The sequence below is a fragment of the Sus scrofa genome, chromosome 3 (assembly GCF_054392235.1).
Source record: "Sus scrofa isolate SSC_HxYL_T2T_F1_AM1 chromosome 3, Sscrofa_HxYL_maternal_Yorkshire_Landrace_v2.0, whole genome shotgun sequence".
NCBI lineage: Eukaryota > Metazoa > Chordata > Mammalia > Artiodactyla > Suidae > Sus > Sus scrofa.
This window is the reverse complement of record NC_139385.1, coordinates 132,469,617-132,485,777: the sequence shown is the minus strand read 5'-3', so window position 1 is coordinate 132,485,777 and position 16,161 is coordinate 132,469,617. Positions and strand designations below refer to the sequence as shown.

At 43.7% G+C, this 16,161-nt stretch overlaps 1 protein-coding gene across 3 annotated transcripts in view; it reads left to right on the top strand.

Moving 5' to 3' along the window:
• VSNL1 (visinin like 1) overlaps positions 1 to 16,161 on the top strand; it is a 110,112-nt gene that overhangs the window by 33,614 nt on the left and 60,337 nt on the right. For all 3 annotated transcript variants that reach the window (XR_014839792.1, XR_014839791.1, XM_021087821.2), the window contains exon 2: positions 6,155 to 6,321. Coding sequence is in view for 1 of the 3 variants with exons in the window: in XM_021087821.2 (XP_020943480.1) it covers positions 6,160 to 6,321 (162 nt within the window). In the remaining 2 variants the exon portion in view is untranslated. The remainder of the gene's footprint in view (positions 1 to 6,154; positions 6,322 to 16,161) is intronic.

Below are 16,161 nucleotides of genomic sequence, written 5' to 3'. Positions count from 1 at the left end.
GTAGGGGGGAAAAAAAAATAGAAAGCTCCCATTGTGGCTCAGCAGGCTAAGAACCTGACATCGTGTCCAGGGGTTCCATTCCTGGACTTGCTCAATGGGTTAAAGATCCAGCACTGCCACGAGCTGCCATGTAGGTCACAGATGCAGCTCAGATCTGGCATGGCTGTGACTGTGGTGTAAGCTGGCAGCTGAAGCTCCGATTCAACCCCTCGCCTGGGAACGTCTGTACGCTGTGGGTGTGGCAAGGAAGGAAGGAAGGGAGGAAGGGAAGGAAGAAGGAAAAGACGGTAGGAAATGGATAAGAAGTGCCCAAACCCAAGACAAGAAGACTAGTTAGGAGGTGGTTGCAGAATCCAAGCAACAGAACCTGTCTGCTCGGTACTAAGCTTTTTACTAGTTGGCTGAGCTGGGGTAAATTAGTCTCTCTGAGCTTCCAATTCTCACGAATAAAACAGAGATGATAATTATCTCTTCCTTATAGCCTTGTTATCTGGGTAAATATTGTTGCACAAAACCCTCTTGTAAACTTTTCTGGTTATCATTTGCAATTCGGTGCCTTGCCCATGGGATTGTTCCCGGTGTTCTCTTAACCAGTAACCCCTTCCACCAGTCCCATCTTGTGCCCAGTACCGAGTCTCTGTGACACCTCCAACTGTGAGAAATCATTTGATTTGGGGCTGGGCTTAACCTGGAACCCAAGCTTAAAAATAATACATTCTAGGAGTTCCCGCTGCAGCCTAGTAAGTGAAGAAACCCCCTTCAGTGGCTCAGGTCATTGCAGAGGTGCGGGTTCATCCCCCACCCGCCGCAGTGGGTTAAAGCATCCAGCGTTGCCGCAGCTGTGGTGCGGGTCTCAGCTGCAGCTCAGATTCACTCTCTGGCCTGGGAACTTCCATATGCCACAGGTATGACCATTCAAAACAAAACAAAACAAAACAAAACGCTGTGGTATCTGTCCTCTCCCTTCTCAGGTAACAAATGCTCGAGTACTGACCAGCTTTGAAGTAAAGAATCTTACACGGCCAGTATGTACTGACTCTTTTGAGACAAACCAGTTTGAAATCTGTGACTGGGATTTACGGTGAAAGACTTTAAAGATCATCTGCTCCAATTCACTCATTTTTCAATCGGGAAAATGGAGCAACAGGGAAGGAAAGGATTTTGCCCAAGATCACAGATTTAATGAGCAACAGAGATGGGATAAATACCCCCCCCCATAATTCCCATTATGTCAGGAATGTTTAGGGGAAACAGGTTAAGCTTTACTGTCATCTTTACCTTTCTTTCATGCCATTCCCATAATTAAAGATACTCCTTGGCCCACATCACTGCAGCCCCAAAATGAAAGGGAGTATTGGCTGGGGGGTGGGGTGTGAATCCATTCATTCATCAAACGTAACTAAGTACCACGTTTATGCCAAGTCCTGAGGATGCTGAGACAAAGACACAGGCCCTTCCTTCAAGCTGTTCAGAATTTAATGATGACGAGTTCCCACTGTAGCTCAGCGGTAATGAACCCAACTAGCAACCACGAGGATGCAGGTTTGATCCCCGACCCCACTCAATGGGTTAAGGATCCCCCAATGCGGTGAGCTGTGGTGTGGGTCACAGATGCTGCTCAGATCCTGTGTTGCTGTGGCTGTGGTGTAGACTGGCAGCTGCAGCTCCAGTTTCAACCCCTAGCCTGGGAATGTCCATATGCCACACATGTGGCCCTAAAAAGCAAAGCAAAACAAAACAAAACAAAAACCCTCCAGTAACCAGAATTTAATGATGAAGACAGACAAGGAAACACCCTCTAGGAGGGCAGGCTCTTTTTCATACAGTTAAATGAAACATTCCTCCCATCTGCTGTCTGCCCTTTGCACTTAAGGACTGGATTGACTCCTCTCAGATGTAGATATTAGGAGGCTCATTTTCCCAGAAAGAAGCATACCAAATCCCATAACTCGATGCAGACCAGCGACAAGGTCTTTGAGTCCCTGCCTCAGAGTGGCTCAAGTCCCCCTCATTCATTCATTCCATCAAAAAATACTTACTGAGCATCTAGTATGAGGTACCAGGAGGCAAAGATAAACAAAAGCAGTTCTCTCCAGAAACTAACAATTCAGTAGAGAAATAAATAATGACTGTGGAAGCTTTTATAAGGGAAGGGAGATGCCTGGGACAAAGACAGCTTAAGTCAGCCTCGGAAAGTCCATGAAGATTGCACAGAGGAGGTGGCATGTGAGCTGAGACTACTTAAAGAAGACGGAGTCTGCTGAGCAGACGAGGGGGGGATGACATTCCAGGAAAAGAAACGGCACGTGCAAAGCATAAATGTGTGGCAGCATGCAAGCCCTGGGACCTGTAACAGTTGATTATTGCTGGCAAATGAAGTGAAAGGACAGCTCGGCAGAAAATGAGGATACGAGCAGGCAGGATGGTGCCATGGCAGCGAGATGGGGCTGCATGCTATAGATGACCGAGAATTGTGGAGGGTTTGGGGGAGAGGATCAAATGCTGAGGTTTGCATTTTGGAAATGCATTCGAGCAGCCAGGGAGGAGGTGGGTTGGAGTCAGGGGGCCCAGGGAAGATTATTCATCCAATGCAAAACCTAATAAGGGCAATGGTGATGTGACTCTGGGTCAGGCCAGAACTTGATCTTCTACCTGATTCACTCATTCCAGGCTCACCTGAGTAAAAGTGCTGACCGTGACCCATGACCAGGATGTGAGAAGTTATGCATTTGAGTATCCAACAGTGTGATTCATTGTCCTGACAATGTTCCCCTTGTGTGAAAGAGACCATCCTCTCCCCAGTCAACTGAGCAGTTTAAAGCATCACAACGACCCATGGAGAATCCAAGCTTCCTTGCTTAAGAGAGAAGCCAACACCCTGTTGACCTTCTAAAGACCCTTGGGGGGGGGGGTTTTAATAACTGTTAATCTACGTTCCCGTCCTTCATATAAACTCACATCTGAGCTTGTGATTTTGGTAAATCTAACAGTCTTTTCCAAACAAGAGCCTGGCAAAGTGACTCTTCCCTCACCCCTTCTTTCAGCACCAACAGGCACGATTCAGACTCTCCAACCCTCCTTCTTTCTCCTGAAACACCTTCCATCTACCCATCTCTCAGAATTGTGCGCTGGCATCTTGTAGATCCAAGTTCAAATTCTAGCTCTGGAGTTCCTGTCCTGGCGCAGCGGAAACAAATCAGACTAGGAACCATGAGGTTGCAGGTTCGATCCCTGGCCTTGCTCAGTGAGTTAAGGATCCGACGTTGCCTTGAGCTGTGGTAGAGGTTGCAGACACGGCTCGGATCCCGCGTGGCTGTGGCTGTGGTGTAGGCTGGCAGCTGCAGCTTCGATTCGACCCCTAGCCTGGGAACCCAAATGCTGTGGGTGCAGCCCTAAAAAAAAAAAAGAAAAAAAGAAAAGAAAAAATATTCTATCTCTGCCACTCATTAGTTGTACGATCTTGTGCAAGAGAGATGCCCTAATTTTTTTTTTTTGCTGAGTTGTCACAGGGTTCCAGATCAAGTGTGTCAAGTGTCCAATATCGTGCCAACCCCATAGCCACTCCCAGACTTCTATAGCTATTGTTGCCAGTGAGATCCTATTTCCAAAATGAAAATTTGTCATCACTTATGAAAAGAACAAAGAGAAGTACCAGAAGGTTTGGTAATACATCTTTTGAGGATCAGGATAACCATGAATTATAGTTTTCTTACCCAGATTAATTAAACCTGACACCTGAGCACCCACTTGATTTCCATATCCAGCTGTGGAATCCCACAGTAACTTATAATTAAGAGACAGTTGCTAATAAGAGACTTGGAACTTAAAATCGGGAGCAAAAATAAGTAGAGAAACTCCAGGAGAAAGGGCATAGCTGCTGATGCTCAGGTCCTTTCCTCAAACAGAAGCATTCGGAAACAAATGGCCATCTTAACGGCATCTTTCCCTTGTGTTGTGTGCTTCTGCAGAGGAAGCTTCCCCTGAAAGCAGCAAGAGTGGTTTGGTTTCATTACAGTGAAGGGATGGTTCATTGTTAGGGCAGGTTACTGACAATGGGTGTGGAATTGGTTTTAGAAGGTAAAACAGTAATAACAACAAGGTATGTGGTAAGATTAACCTTCTGGGCTATTGCAAGTAGGGACCTGCCATGAGCCTGGTGGAGAATTTGTCTCAAGCACCTTGAAGGACTAGTTCACTTAGATAAAGCTCCTTGAACAGCATTTTACAGATCTCGTGATACTTTCCTGATTATTCTGGTGATCCCCCGGAATTTTTTTTTCTTTTTTGCTTTTTTTTTTTTTTTGCTTTTTAGGGCTGCACCTGCAGCATATGGAAGTTCTCAGGCTACGGGTCAAATGGGAGCTACAGCCGCCAGCCTACACCACATCCACAGCAACTTGGGCCCCCGAGCCACATCTGCAACCTACACCACAGCTCATGGCAGCACTGGATCCTTAACCCACTGAGCGAGGCCAGGGATTGAACCCGCATCCTCATGGATACTAGCTGGATTCATTCCCACTGTGCCACAACAGGAACTCCAGATCCCCCAGATTAGCTTGACTTGTTTAGTCTCTCTGTGGTTAATTTGTTTTGTTTTAATTCTTTTTTGTTATAAAACAACAACATTAAAAGGAAAATATTTTCAGTCATTCTAAATGTTCCTGCATTAATACAACTTAACTTTGGATTACTTTTTGTCTTTGTTTACCTAATTATTTCTTAATTAGCCACCACAGTAAATCTGAGTTTTGTTATTATGTATGCTTTATTGAGGAGGAAATTGAAGATAAAAGTATTTAATTAATATTGCTCTAAGCAGCACACAAGGTAAATAGCCAAATCAGGGATAAAAATCAGAAATAACTCTAAACCTATGGTCTGTCCACCTACACTCGACTGTGATGCTGACCACACAGTCACATGAGGAATGTAGATAACATTTTATGCACATGATTTTATGCACTGCTATTTCACTAGCAGTAACAATAAACAAAAGGAATTATATCAACTGAAATTGACTAACCAATCCTTCAAAAAAGCCACCCAAAAGTTGTCAACACTGAAGGCAACGTTGTAGGAAGCTCCAAAGGTAAGAAGAGAAATAGAGAATTAATGTGACTAATAAAAATGAACTGTTTCTGACTTACTTCACTTAGTATGAGTCTCTAGTTCCATCCATGTTGCTGCAAATGGCATTATTTTGTTCTTTTTTATGGCTGAGTAGTATTCCATTGTGTGTAAGTCAGAAAGAGAAAGACAAATACCATATGATATCACTTGTATCTGGAATCTAATATATGGCACAGATGAACCTTTCCACAGAAAAGAAAATCATGGACTTGGAGAATAGACCTGTGGTTGCCAAGGGGGAGGGGGAGGGAGTAGGATGGACTGGGAATTTGTAGTTAATAGATGCAAACTATTGCCTTTGGAATGGATAAGCAATGAGATCCTGCTGTAGAGCACAGAGAACTATATCTAGTCACTTATGATGGAGCATGATAATATGAGAAAAAGAATGTACATGTGTATGTGTGGCTGGGTCACCTTGCAGGACAGTAGAAAATTGACAGAACACTGTAAACCAGCTATAATGGAAAAAATAAAAATCATTTTTTAAAAAATGAACTGGTTCCATTTGAAAAAGAAAAAACAGCAGAAACTGTAGACTACCCTTGCTGATCAGATTTTCGAAGCCCCTTTTAGATCATTTGCCAAAAAGCCTTCTTACTGTTTTTGTCAGTGATCCCACTTAATATTCCCACAAACTAAAAGGAGAATTAAGCACCTGGGCAGTAAATGCTAATGAATCATAATTCATAAAAGGAGAATATAGACAGTTTCTATACACTTTCTATGAACAGCATAAAAAGGGATGATTGCCTTTCCTTTGGAGAGTCAGTGCTGTGTAAAAGATGACACCTATGATGGAGGAGGATAAATTCTACAGCCTTTGGAACTGGGAGAAGTCTTTTTCACTCCCCTCTTTTCTAGAATACCAAATAAAAGGGAGCAGACCTAGGGAGACTTTGATCAGACATACTGAAGGGACTTGCAACCACGGCCCTGCTCAGAAGTCCAGCTTGGCTCCTAATCAAGCTTGAAATGATCACAGCCACAACGCTAATTGCATTAATTTGCTTTTCTTCAGGCAAAATGGGGAAACAGAATAGCAAACTGGCCCCTGAAGTGATGGAGGACCTGGTGAAGAGCACAGAGTTTAATGAGCATGAACTCAAGCAATGGTACAAAGGGTTTCTCAAGGACTGTCCAAGCGGGAGGCTGAATCTCGAGGAATTTCAGCAGCTCTATGTGAAGGTAAGTTGGGTTTTAACCTCCTTTTTTTTTTTTTTTTTTTTCTATGGGCCAGATAATGTTGTCTTCATCAACTGCAGCTCCGCAGAGAATTACAGCTCAAAGTAGCCAATTTGCTTCAACTCGTGTTATTTTCTACTCCAAAAGAAAAAAAAAGAAAAATGGTCATTTTTTTAAAAAATGCGGAGGGATGTGATGTGTTCCAGAGATAAGCACTTTCTGAACAGGAAGAGTAATTATTCAATCAAAATACCAAACAGCGTTCAGAGGATGACAGCGTTTGGTAAAGAATAGTGAAAATCTCAGATAATAGTGTTTGCTGACAATTACCAACAAGAGGCTAATTGCACCATTGTTTGGCTCGTTACAGGTACCTGCACCTCTAAAGAGAAAGTAATGGGAGGGTTTTTTCACCACAAAGGTCTCCTTATTTGTGAATAAGAAAAGAAGGTAGATTCCCACAGCTTTGCACTTAAAAAGAAGTAGGGAGTTCTGATATACCTGGAGGTTTACCGTGATGGTTTTCATTCTGTCAAAGTCTAAAGCATGGACTTATAACTCAGCATTTTGTTCTGTTTAGAAGGTATTATCCCCTTGGACATTCGATAAAACGTATTCCATGGGAAGGTGTAATTCGTGCTGCAGTGGTATTGTTTTGGTTTGTCTGACTTTATCTATTGTGTCAGGTCTAGATTTGGCAGAATCTACAGCATTCCCTTTTGTTTGTGAGGCTTGTGGAAGAAACGCACTGTTTTTCTCTTAACTTTTTCTGACTAAAACACCACATGGAAAATAGGGCTCTTATCATTTAGGTGAAGCAAGTGTCAGGTGGGCAATATGAACCACAGGCCTGGGATAGGTGCATGGGATAATTGTATAAAATATGAAACCTTGTCATTCTCTCCTGAAGTTGAACATCTCACATAGCCTTTGCTCAGCGATTCCAGCCTTGCACATATACAAGAAGGGACATGTATAAGAATGCTTGTGGCTGAACTGTTCACAATAGCAAGACTGGGAAACAACCCAAATGCCCATCAAAGGGAGAGTAAGAAATAACTGTGGTATGCTCACAGAGCAGTTAAAACAGTTGAACTGCAGCCACCCTGAAACATTAAGTGCAAAAAGTAAACCTCAGAATACTCTAAATGAAACACAAATACAATAAAAATATATTTTATAGGGCTACCAATAAATGCAATAAAATCATATAAAGAGGACAGCAAGAGAGTGATGAAGACAGGGTTCAAACTGATGGTCATATCCAGTGTATGACAGGCAAGGGGTGGGATGGGAGTACAGCCACATGGTGAGATGTAGATCGTGTCAAAGCCACAGCAGTGGCTTTGGGTGGTGGGTCCGCAAATGCTTGGTGCATTACTAAAAGCTCCCTAACCCTGCATGGACCACAAATGAGTGTCAGGGACCCATGATTATCACTAATCCAGGGCTGACCACGTGAGGGCCCAAGGTATCTACAAAACTATCTCTTTAAGTATATGTAGAAAGGTACACGTGGGGAGTTCCCACTGTGGTGTAGGAGGTTAAGAATCCGACTGTGGCTCAGGTCACTGCAGAGGCATGACTTCGATCCCTGCCCCAGTGCAGTAGGTTAAATGATCTGGTGTTGCTATAGCTGTGGCGTAGGTTGCAGCCTAGGAACCTGCGTCGCGTAGATGTCCCTAGCCTAGGAACATCTATATGATGTGGGTATGGCCATTAAAAAAGGAAAGAAAGAAAAGTACACATAAAGTGGCATGTATGCGTGTTATAAAACCACCAAGACATTTCTCAGAGCATCTGAGTAGTTTTGAGCATGTAGAGATCTTTTATATGGAAGCGCTGAGAAATGCATTTGTTATTCACTTGACATGAGTTGCTTTTGCAGAGAAGTGAGATGGTATGCATTTTCCTAGATTATTATACCACTCTCCATAGTTTTCAAAGTCACATCTTCTACCATTTTATCACCCAGGAGTTAGCCTGTGCCTCAGAACTGTCTTTCCTCTAAGCCTCAAGGAAAAGTACAGACAAATGAGATTTGTCAAAGGCACTCTCATATCAGTCAAGGCCATGCAAACTGTCACTCCGTGTTTAAGAGAGCTCTGTGTGCCACATTTTTTACTATTTATTTACAGTGAGAGCGGTTTTGCCTTTGAAGAAATAGTTGAAATGCAGGAAATGAAGTATTTTATTTAAGGGCTGGAAGTACTTAGCACTGAAAATAAAATCCACCTCGAAATAAGGAAGGGGGTGTGTAAACATTAAACATCCCTCCATATTTTATGGTACAACTGATGTATGCATACAACATCATCCCCCACTCCTGCCTCCCTACTCCCCCAGACTGGAGGTTTTTTTTCCAGGAAAGGGATATATGACTTCGTGGATGGAGTTTCGATTCTTGGCAGCCTCTTAGCCATATTCAAACTCAGCCTGTGCTCTTGTATCAAACAGTCAGAAAGCAGGGGAAGTCTTCCTCTCCTTTCACAGATGTCCAAGGACAATACAAAGGAGAATCACAGCAAAAGCATGCCACGTCCACAGGGAAAGAAAGAGAAAGAGAGAAAGAAGGAAGGAAGGAAGGAAGGAAGGAAGGGAAAGGAAAGGAAAAGAAAGGAAAGGAAGGAAGGAAGGAAGGGAAAGGAAAGGAAAAGAAAGGAAAGGAAGAAAAAGAAAGAAAGAAAGAAAGAAAGAAAGAAAGAAAGAAAGAAAGAAAGAAAGAAAAGGAAAGAAGGAGAAAGCAAGAAAGCAAGAAAGAAAGAAAGAAAGAAAGAAAGAAAGAAAAGGAAAGAAGGAGAAAGCCAGAGAAAGGGAGAGAAAGGGAGGGAGGGAGGAAGGAAGGAAAGAAAAAGAAAGAAAGAAAGAAAGCGAGCAAGAGAAAGGGAGGGAGGAAGGAAGGAAGGAAAGAAAGAAAGAAAAAAGAAAAGAAAGGAAAGAAAGAAAGAGCAAGAGAAAGGAAGGAAGGAAGGAAAGAAAGAGAGAGAAAGAAAGAAAGAAAAGGAAAGAAAGAGAGCAAGAGAAAGGGAGGAAGGAAGGAAGGAAAGAAAGAGAGAGAGAGAAAGAACGAAAAAGAGAGAGAAAAAAGAAAAGAAAGGAAAGAAAGAGCAAGAGAAAGGGAGGGAGGGAGGGAGGAAAGAAAGGAAGAAGAAAGGAAAGAAAGAAAGAGCGAGAGGGAGGGAGGGAGGGAGGAAGGAAGGAAGGAAGAAAGAAAGGGAAAGCAGGGAGGGAGGGAAGGAAGGGGAAAGAAAAGAAAGACCATGTGAAGACACAAGTGATCATCTGCAAACAAAAGAGAGAGGCCTCTGAAGAAACCAGTCTTACTAGCACCTTGATCTTGGACTTCTGCCCTCCAGCTCTGTGAGAAAATACGCTTTTATTTTTAAGTCACCCAGTCTGCGGTATGTTGTTGCCAACGGCAGTCCTGACCAACCAATACAGTCGCCACTCCTTGTCTGTCGCAGACTTCTCATGGTTTGTATCTGGTGTAAGGACACCCGTCAGGAACGCGCAGCCCCCGACCCCGGGCACACACAGGGAGGTCTGTGTCACGACAGACGTTTAGGCATCCTGACCTCAGCTCTGCTGCTGCTGAAAGGTTGGGGAGGAAGATTTTGCATTTTGTCACCAAGAAACAAGTACCTGTTTTTTTCCCCTGAGAATTTCCTGTTTCCAACAATTACAATGACTGCCAAGTCGAGATCATGCATTAAGATTGAGTGTTTGCAATTTGAACTGAATTTTCAGAGAATTTGAAAATTGACCTGTAAGAGAAAATCAACCCTGGGAAAAGCAAGCAGCTGCATGAGGGGGGAAGCGTCCCTAACCCAGGTCCTCTTCCTTGGAAGGCTGACATCATTCCTGCTTCACTGTGTCCCCGTGGCACCAAAGCCCAAGAAACCAAGTCACAAACCTGACAGAGTCCTGCCAAGCGCTAAGTGGATTTTGATATTCATTTGGACTATGACCTTCAGTTGTTTTCATCAGGACCACGTGGGTGGGTTCAGGCTGAATAGAAAAGGGACTTAAGTTTTAAGAGGTGATGGGGTTTGGAATCTGACGGACCTGAGATTCAGTCCCAGCTGTGTTGTTCTGTTGATAAGATCTCAGCCTCTCTGAATCTATTCCCTTATCTACCTGATGGAAATAATAAGCCCTGTCCTGTCACCTCAATGGTGGAGTCGAAAAGGAAAGAAGGGAAATAAAAATGACTTGTCACCTATAACGGGATGTTTTTGCCATCATGATTGATGATGTACTCATTTACTCTCAGAAATAAGGTGGAAAAGAGGTTTTCCTTCACTGGCCAAAGCCAGTGGCAGCATACAGTGTTCACAGTGGAGGAGGTGAGGCTCCCTCCGTTCAATAGGAAAAGGTGCCTGGATCAAATAGTGTGTCCCATGCTTTCCGCCCACCACGAGGCAATGCCAGCCTCATTTCCTTCACAGGTTCTTGGACACTGAGTTCTAGGTTGTTCTCTCCAGTACAAAGGCTCCCTGCCACCAGACAGGATCAAGTGTGGCTTTCAGGACCTTCTTTATTCAGTCCCACCAACCACTTGATGTCCTGTCCCTTACACCCTCCATCTGCTCTCTCTCTACCATGCATTACTTTGCAGATGAAGACAGAGATAAATTCTCAGAGGTAACTAAATAGCCAAGGATTGTTCTTCTGAGCTTTTCCACCAAGCAAAACCATTGCACCAAATTTTCTTCTCAAGAGTGTTAGGTATTAAGCAACTGGAAGATGTACCTGAGGCAAGTGGCATCGGGGAGGCGGGGTGGGGGGTGGGGGGGGACGGGGGCAGAGTGTAATCTGATCATCCCCAATCCAACAGTTTGAATTTTAGTAAAACCTATTTGCATCTAACAAGAGAGTTCCTGCCAAGTCATTCCTTATCCATCCAGGCAGTCATTTCCTGAAAAGCTTCTATAATTTGGTTATTAGAAATGCACTTGCAGCTTATCCATCAAGGAGAGGGTTTATTCCTTCATTCACTCAAGACCCATTTCCTTTGGGCTCTCTGAAGGCCAGACACTGTCCTGGGCCTTGCCCTTGCTCAGAGCTGGAATATCACCTTATGTTTTTTGTATAATGCTTTTCACTTAGCTTTTCAGAGCCATGTTTATTTTACAACAAAATATGTTGGTGGAATTCCGTTCTATGAGAAATTTTCTAGACCCAAAGCATAAGAAATATAAATCTACTCACCAAATTCAATTGCTCCAACTACCCAGAGACAAGTATTAAAACAAAATAAAAGCAAATGATATCATTGAATCAAGAGCACCTACACATTTGATGACAGAGATATTTTAATAGAATAAGACAGATTTTCTAGGTAATAAAGTATTATTACCAAATTCTCTAATCCTCTATATGGCTTTAGAATTTGACTCTAAAATCATGCCCTTATGTTTAAAAACCTATTATTAGAGGAAAAAACACACTTCCTAAAAATTATATGAAGACGTATAATAAATGTAGGATTTTAGGAGTTCCTGTCGTGGCACAGCGGAAACAAATCCGACTAGGAACCATGAGGTTGCAGGTTTGATCCCTGGCCTCGCTTAGTGGGTTAAGGATCCAGTGTTGCCATGAGCTGTGGTGTGGGTCACAGACGCGGCTCAGATCCCACGTTGCTGTGGCTCTGGCATAGGCTGGCAGCTGTGGCGCCACTGGACCCCTAGCTTGGGAACCTACATATGCCACGGGTGCAGCCCTAAAAAGACAAAAAAGACAAAATAAAATAAAATAAATGTAGGATTTTAGGCATGTACTCTTTGCTTCGTAGCATATGAAGTAAAACATGTGCATCAGATTTTGCCCTGTTTTCTGCATGACTTTGGACAAGTGACTCTCTGATTCTCAGATTCATCATCTGTGCAAATGAGAGAATCAACCTCTAGCAATGGCTCTCACACTTGAATGTGTGACCACTTGGGCTCACTGCTGGGCCCCTTCCTCAGGGCTGCTATTCTCCTGGACCTAGGACAGAGCCCCAATGTCTGGATTCTTAATAAATCCACACAGAGAGTTTTAGTGGAGAAAATCTGTGAATGACATTTTGAGAAAACACTGGTCTAGAGCTTAACCGAAGACTATCCTGAGAGAGGCTTATGAAATTCTGTACACACTGAAATTATATGTAAAATTTTGTATCCACACACTCTTGGGATAATTTTCTGCAGATTTATCAAAGAGTCTTTGCAAGCCCCCAAAATGTTAAGAATCACTAAAGATACTTTTAATCTTTGGCAGCCCTAACATTCTAATTTCCATGACAGCAGAGATCCTGGCTCTCAACTGACACTAAGACAAATGGAGAAATTTTCCCTTGCAAACTACACTTTCAAATAAACTTTCCTGGCAGAAAGGCAGAACAGAAGCATACATGTGCCAGATGTAGGCCCTGGGTCTATTGAGAACATCACAGATTGCTGCCATTAGGTAGTTAGGGTCTGGTGCCATCAAGAAGCCTGTAAGTGCTCGCTTCGGCAGCACATATACTAAAATTGGAACAATAAAAAAAAAAAAAGAAGGCTGTAGGTCAAGTGAATGGTATATGTGTCTATAGATATAGATAGAGAGAGAGATAGACAAAGAGGGACCTGGAAGCCAGGGGGGGTTGGTGGGGAAGGTGACATTGAAGCTAAGCCTTAAAGGAAGGGTGATTTGGATGTGAAGACATGTCTGGAAACTCAAAAATCTCACTGACTCAAATCGCAAAGGCTAGAATAAAAAATAACTGTTGTGTTTGAGATCCCCTTTCCATAGTGTTGGCAGGAAGCCCATCAGATTGAGCATATTAAGCTTTAACCAAAGTACAACACAATAAAACAAACAAAGAAACCCAAACCTCTTGGCTGACCTAAGATAATCTGAAAGACCACCTGTTGAAGATAAAACTCCTTCCTCCAAGAGCTGCTCTCACAGGCCTCCTCTCGTTTCTCCCTCCCTTTTTCCCTTCCTTTTTGATCATTCTAAAGTGCTTCAATCTGGCCCTTAGCTCCCTTGATTCTCACCATGGCCGAGGAACCAGACTTCCTTGCCATTCCACGCCACAGGGATAGGAAAGTCAGGAGACTTGACCAGGGCTGCAGAGAGGCCAGCAGAGTTGAACACCTGGGCCACCTTGCAGGCAGCGTTCTCCCCTCCTTGCTGTGCTTCCTGCATCCATCCTCTGGGCCACATTCAGGAGCAAGCATCTGGGAGCTTCTCTGGCCTGCTTTGTTGTGAAGCAGATGCATCAAAAGCTCTCTTGTTGCTCCATCCCAGCCATCCTTCTGGCACCATCTCAGAACATCTCCTTGGAAGAGCATTCTTTGATCTCTCTATTCTCAAAGCCAGGACAGTCTCTTTCCCCTCTGAGTTCCTATGACTTTGGTCCCCCTCCCCCATCTCTGTTAACAAGAACATTATGGCTTTGCATCACAATTCTGTGAGCTTTTTCTTACCTTTTCACTAGTTAGAGCCTTTCTCTTTTTCCCAGAGCATATACTGCTATCAATATTTTGCCAAAATACATGTAAATGTGATGTGGTTTAATCAGAAGGCTGGATGGGTACCTGGCTCTACCATATATAGTCGTGTGAACTTGGGAAAACCTTACAGTTAAAGGTTGTTAAATAAGCCAGCAAACCACTGTGGCCCTCAAATTCCTCATCCGTCAGATGGGGAGACTACTTTGAGCCCTGCATACGTCACATGAGAGCCAACATTTAAAGTGACTGATCAATGGCTCATCTTAGGCACCTGGGCATGGGAAGACTTTTACATGCCAAACAGCCCAGTCTCTTGGGCTGGGGCATCAAGAGCTGGCACCTCTATCAGATATTTTATCAAAAGAAAATGTGACAGAGATGACAATTATTGCCTCTCCACATCTGATTCAAATCATTTTGAAAATAATATTCTTGGCTCAAGAAAAGATTTGGTGGGGGGTGATGGGTTTTCAGGGACTCAGATTCTGCTTGTTTGTAAGAGGTAATTAGGAATGGATCTTATTAAAAATTGTTGGGCAGAGCTATATACAGAAGCATTTTAATTCCTTTGGGAAATAGGCATTACATAAGACACAAAATGTTATCCAGATTGGGCTGCTGAGGACGCTGCAGTTTTTAGTGCGAACCTGGGAATTCATTTCCATTTGGAATGTTTGCCAACATGATCTGGGCTGTACTTCAGTTTGAATTAACGTGGGAACCAAGAGCTGGGGGTCCGAAATCTCGAGGAAGAGATGACAGTAAAGTTACAGCTCTGGGAAAACAAAGTCTCCTGTGAGACTCCAAAGACAAATTTTATTACTGTGAGGTTGTCTCGGGAATAGCTAGCCACTACCCGCAGGTCTTGTGTGAGAGAGAGCGTTTATCCCAGAGGGGCAGCAGTGATAACCTTCTCCTATCTCAAAGGGTGTGAAATTATTTTGAATGGCTTCCACACCTTGGGATTTTGCTTTCCCATGATAGGGCAGGTGTCGGCTAGAGAGATAAGAACGGTCTTTTCAGCCAAGCCATCCGAAGGAATGCTCTTAGAGGCTGCCTCTACTTCTCAGTCCCCAGGATAAGGCTGGAAAGAGCCCTTTAGAAGCCTCTCGGTGCACCCTGCCCCCATTTTACAAAAGAGGAAACAGACGCCCTGGAGAAGAGGAGCGGAAGGGGAGCGCTGTCCAAGGAACTATGTCCTAATTGCTCCAATTAACATCCAAATGGATGAGGCTCAACTCCAGCCCGGTTATGAAGGTTTAAAGCCAGAAGGACCTACTCTCCTGTTGGCTACTGTCTTCCGCTAATTGTTACAGGACAATCCATTCTAATTGGAAGTAGAGCCAAAGAGGAGAAAATAGCTCATTTCTGTGATAGGGTTGGACTTGAAGATACCAGATCATGTCTGGACTCCTTAGTGTAAAGCTGTTTTATGTCTTTGGATCTTTCTGACCCTTTTGAAAGGGTGATAGGGACCTGGATCTCATATTATTGATCCATGTTGGTGGAAATCATTTCCTCCCCTCCTGTGGCCTATTCGGCACCTGCTGGAAGAAAGCCGTCTGTCTTATTGATTATGCACTCTGGCGTCTCCACTTAAACCCTCATCTGTTTCTCTCCAAGGGTTTTTATGGAGCTTAGGGCCCCCTCCTCATGACTGTGCTGATGCTGCTGTGAATCGTGTCCTGTGCTGAGCTCTAAGACAGATGCAGGGTACTCCTGTCCTCACTGGGGAGAGAAGGAGGAGATCAGCCACAGAAGAGGCCTGAATCCATCTATTGAAGGTCCAGGGGCCCCCTTAGCTCTCTTAGGGGAAGCCTTTTGTAGATAATCATCCATAGAAGCTTTCAGCAGCCATCCACTACCAAGCGGTATCTATAACAAGTCCGTAACCAAGAGCCATGGAGGATACAAAGTTGGCCTCAGACTCCCTCACTCCTTTAAGAGCTTGCAGCCTAGTGCAGCAATTCACGTGCAGAGCTAAGAGATCATAGAGAAAGTGCTATTTGGCCCAAGACCCTCGTAGATATTCTAATGTAGCAAACGTCTATATAAATCTCTTTACTGAAGATTTCATGATGCCTACACATATAGGTAGGATTTGCATCTGCAAGGATGACATTCTAAGAGGTTGGAAAACCTAAGCAAGGGTACAGGGCGGGGGTTGGGCAGGAGTTGGTGTGGGGAATAGCAAGCCACTGTGTTGGCTAAAATGCTGGATCACCAAGGAGTTAACAGGGAAAAAGTGAGGTTGGAGATGTGAGGGGGCCCCAATCACAGAAGGCGCAGGATGCCAGAAAATCTCTGAAGTCCTGAATGTTGTAGACCAGGCAAAGATAAGGTTTCCATGGTTTAATGA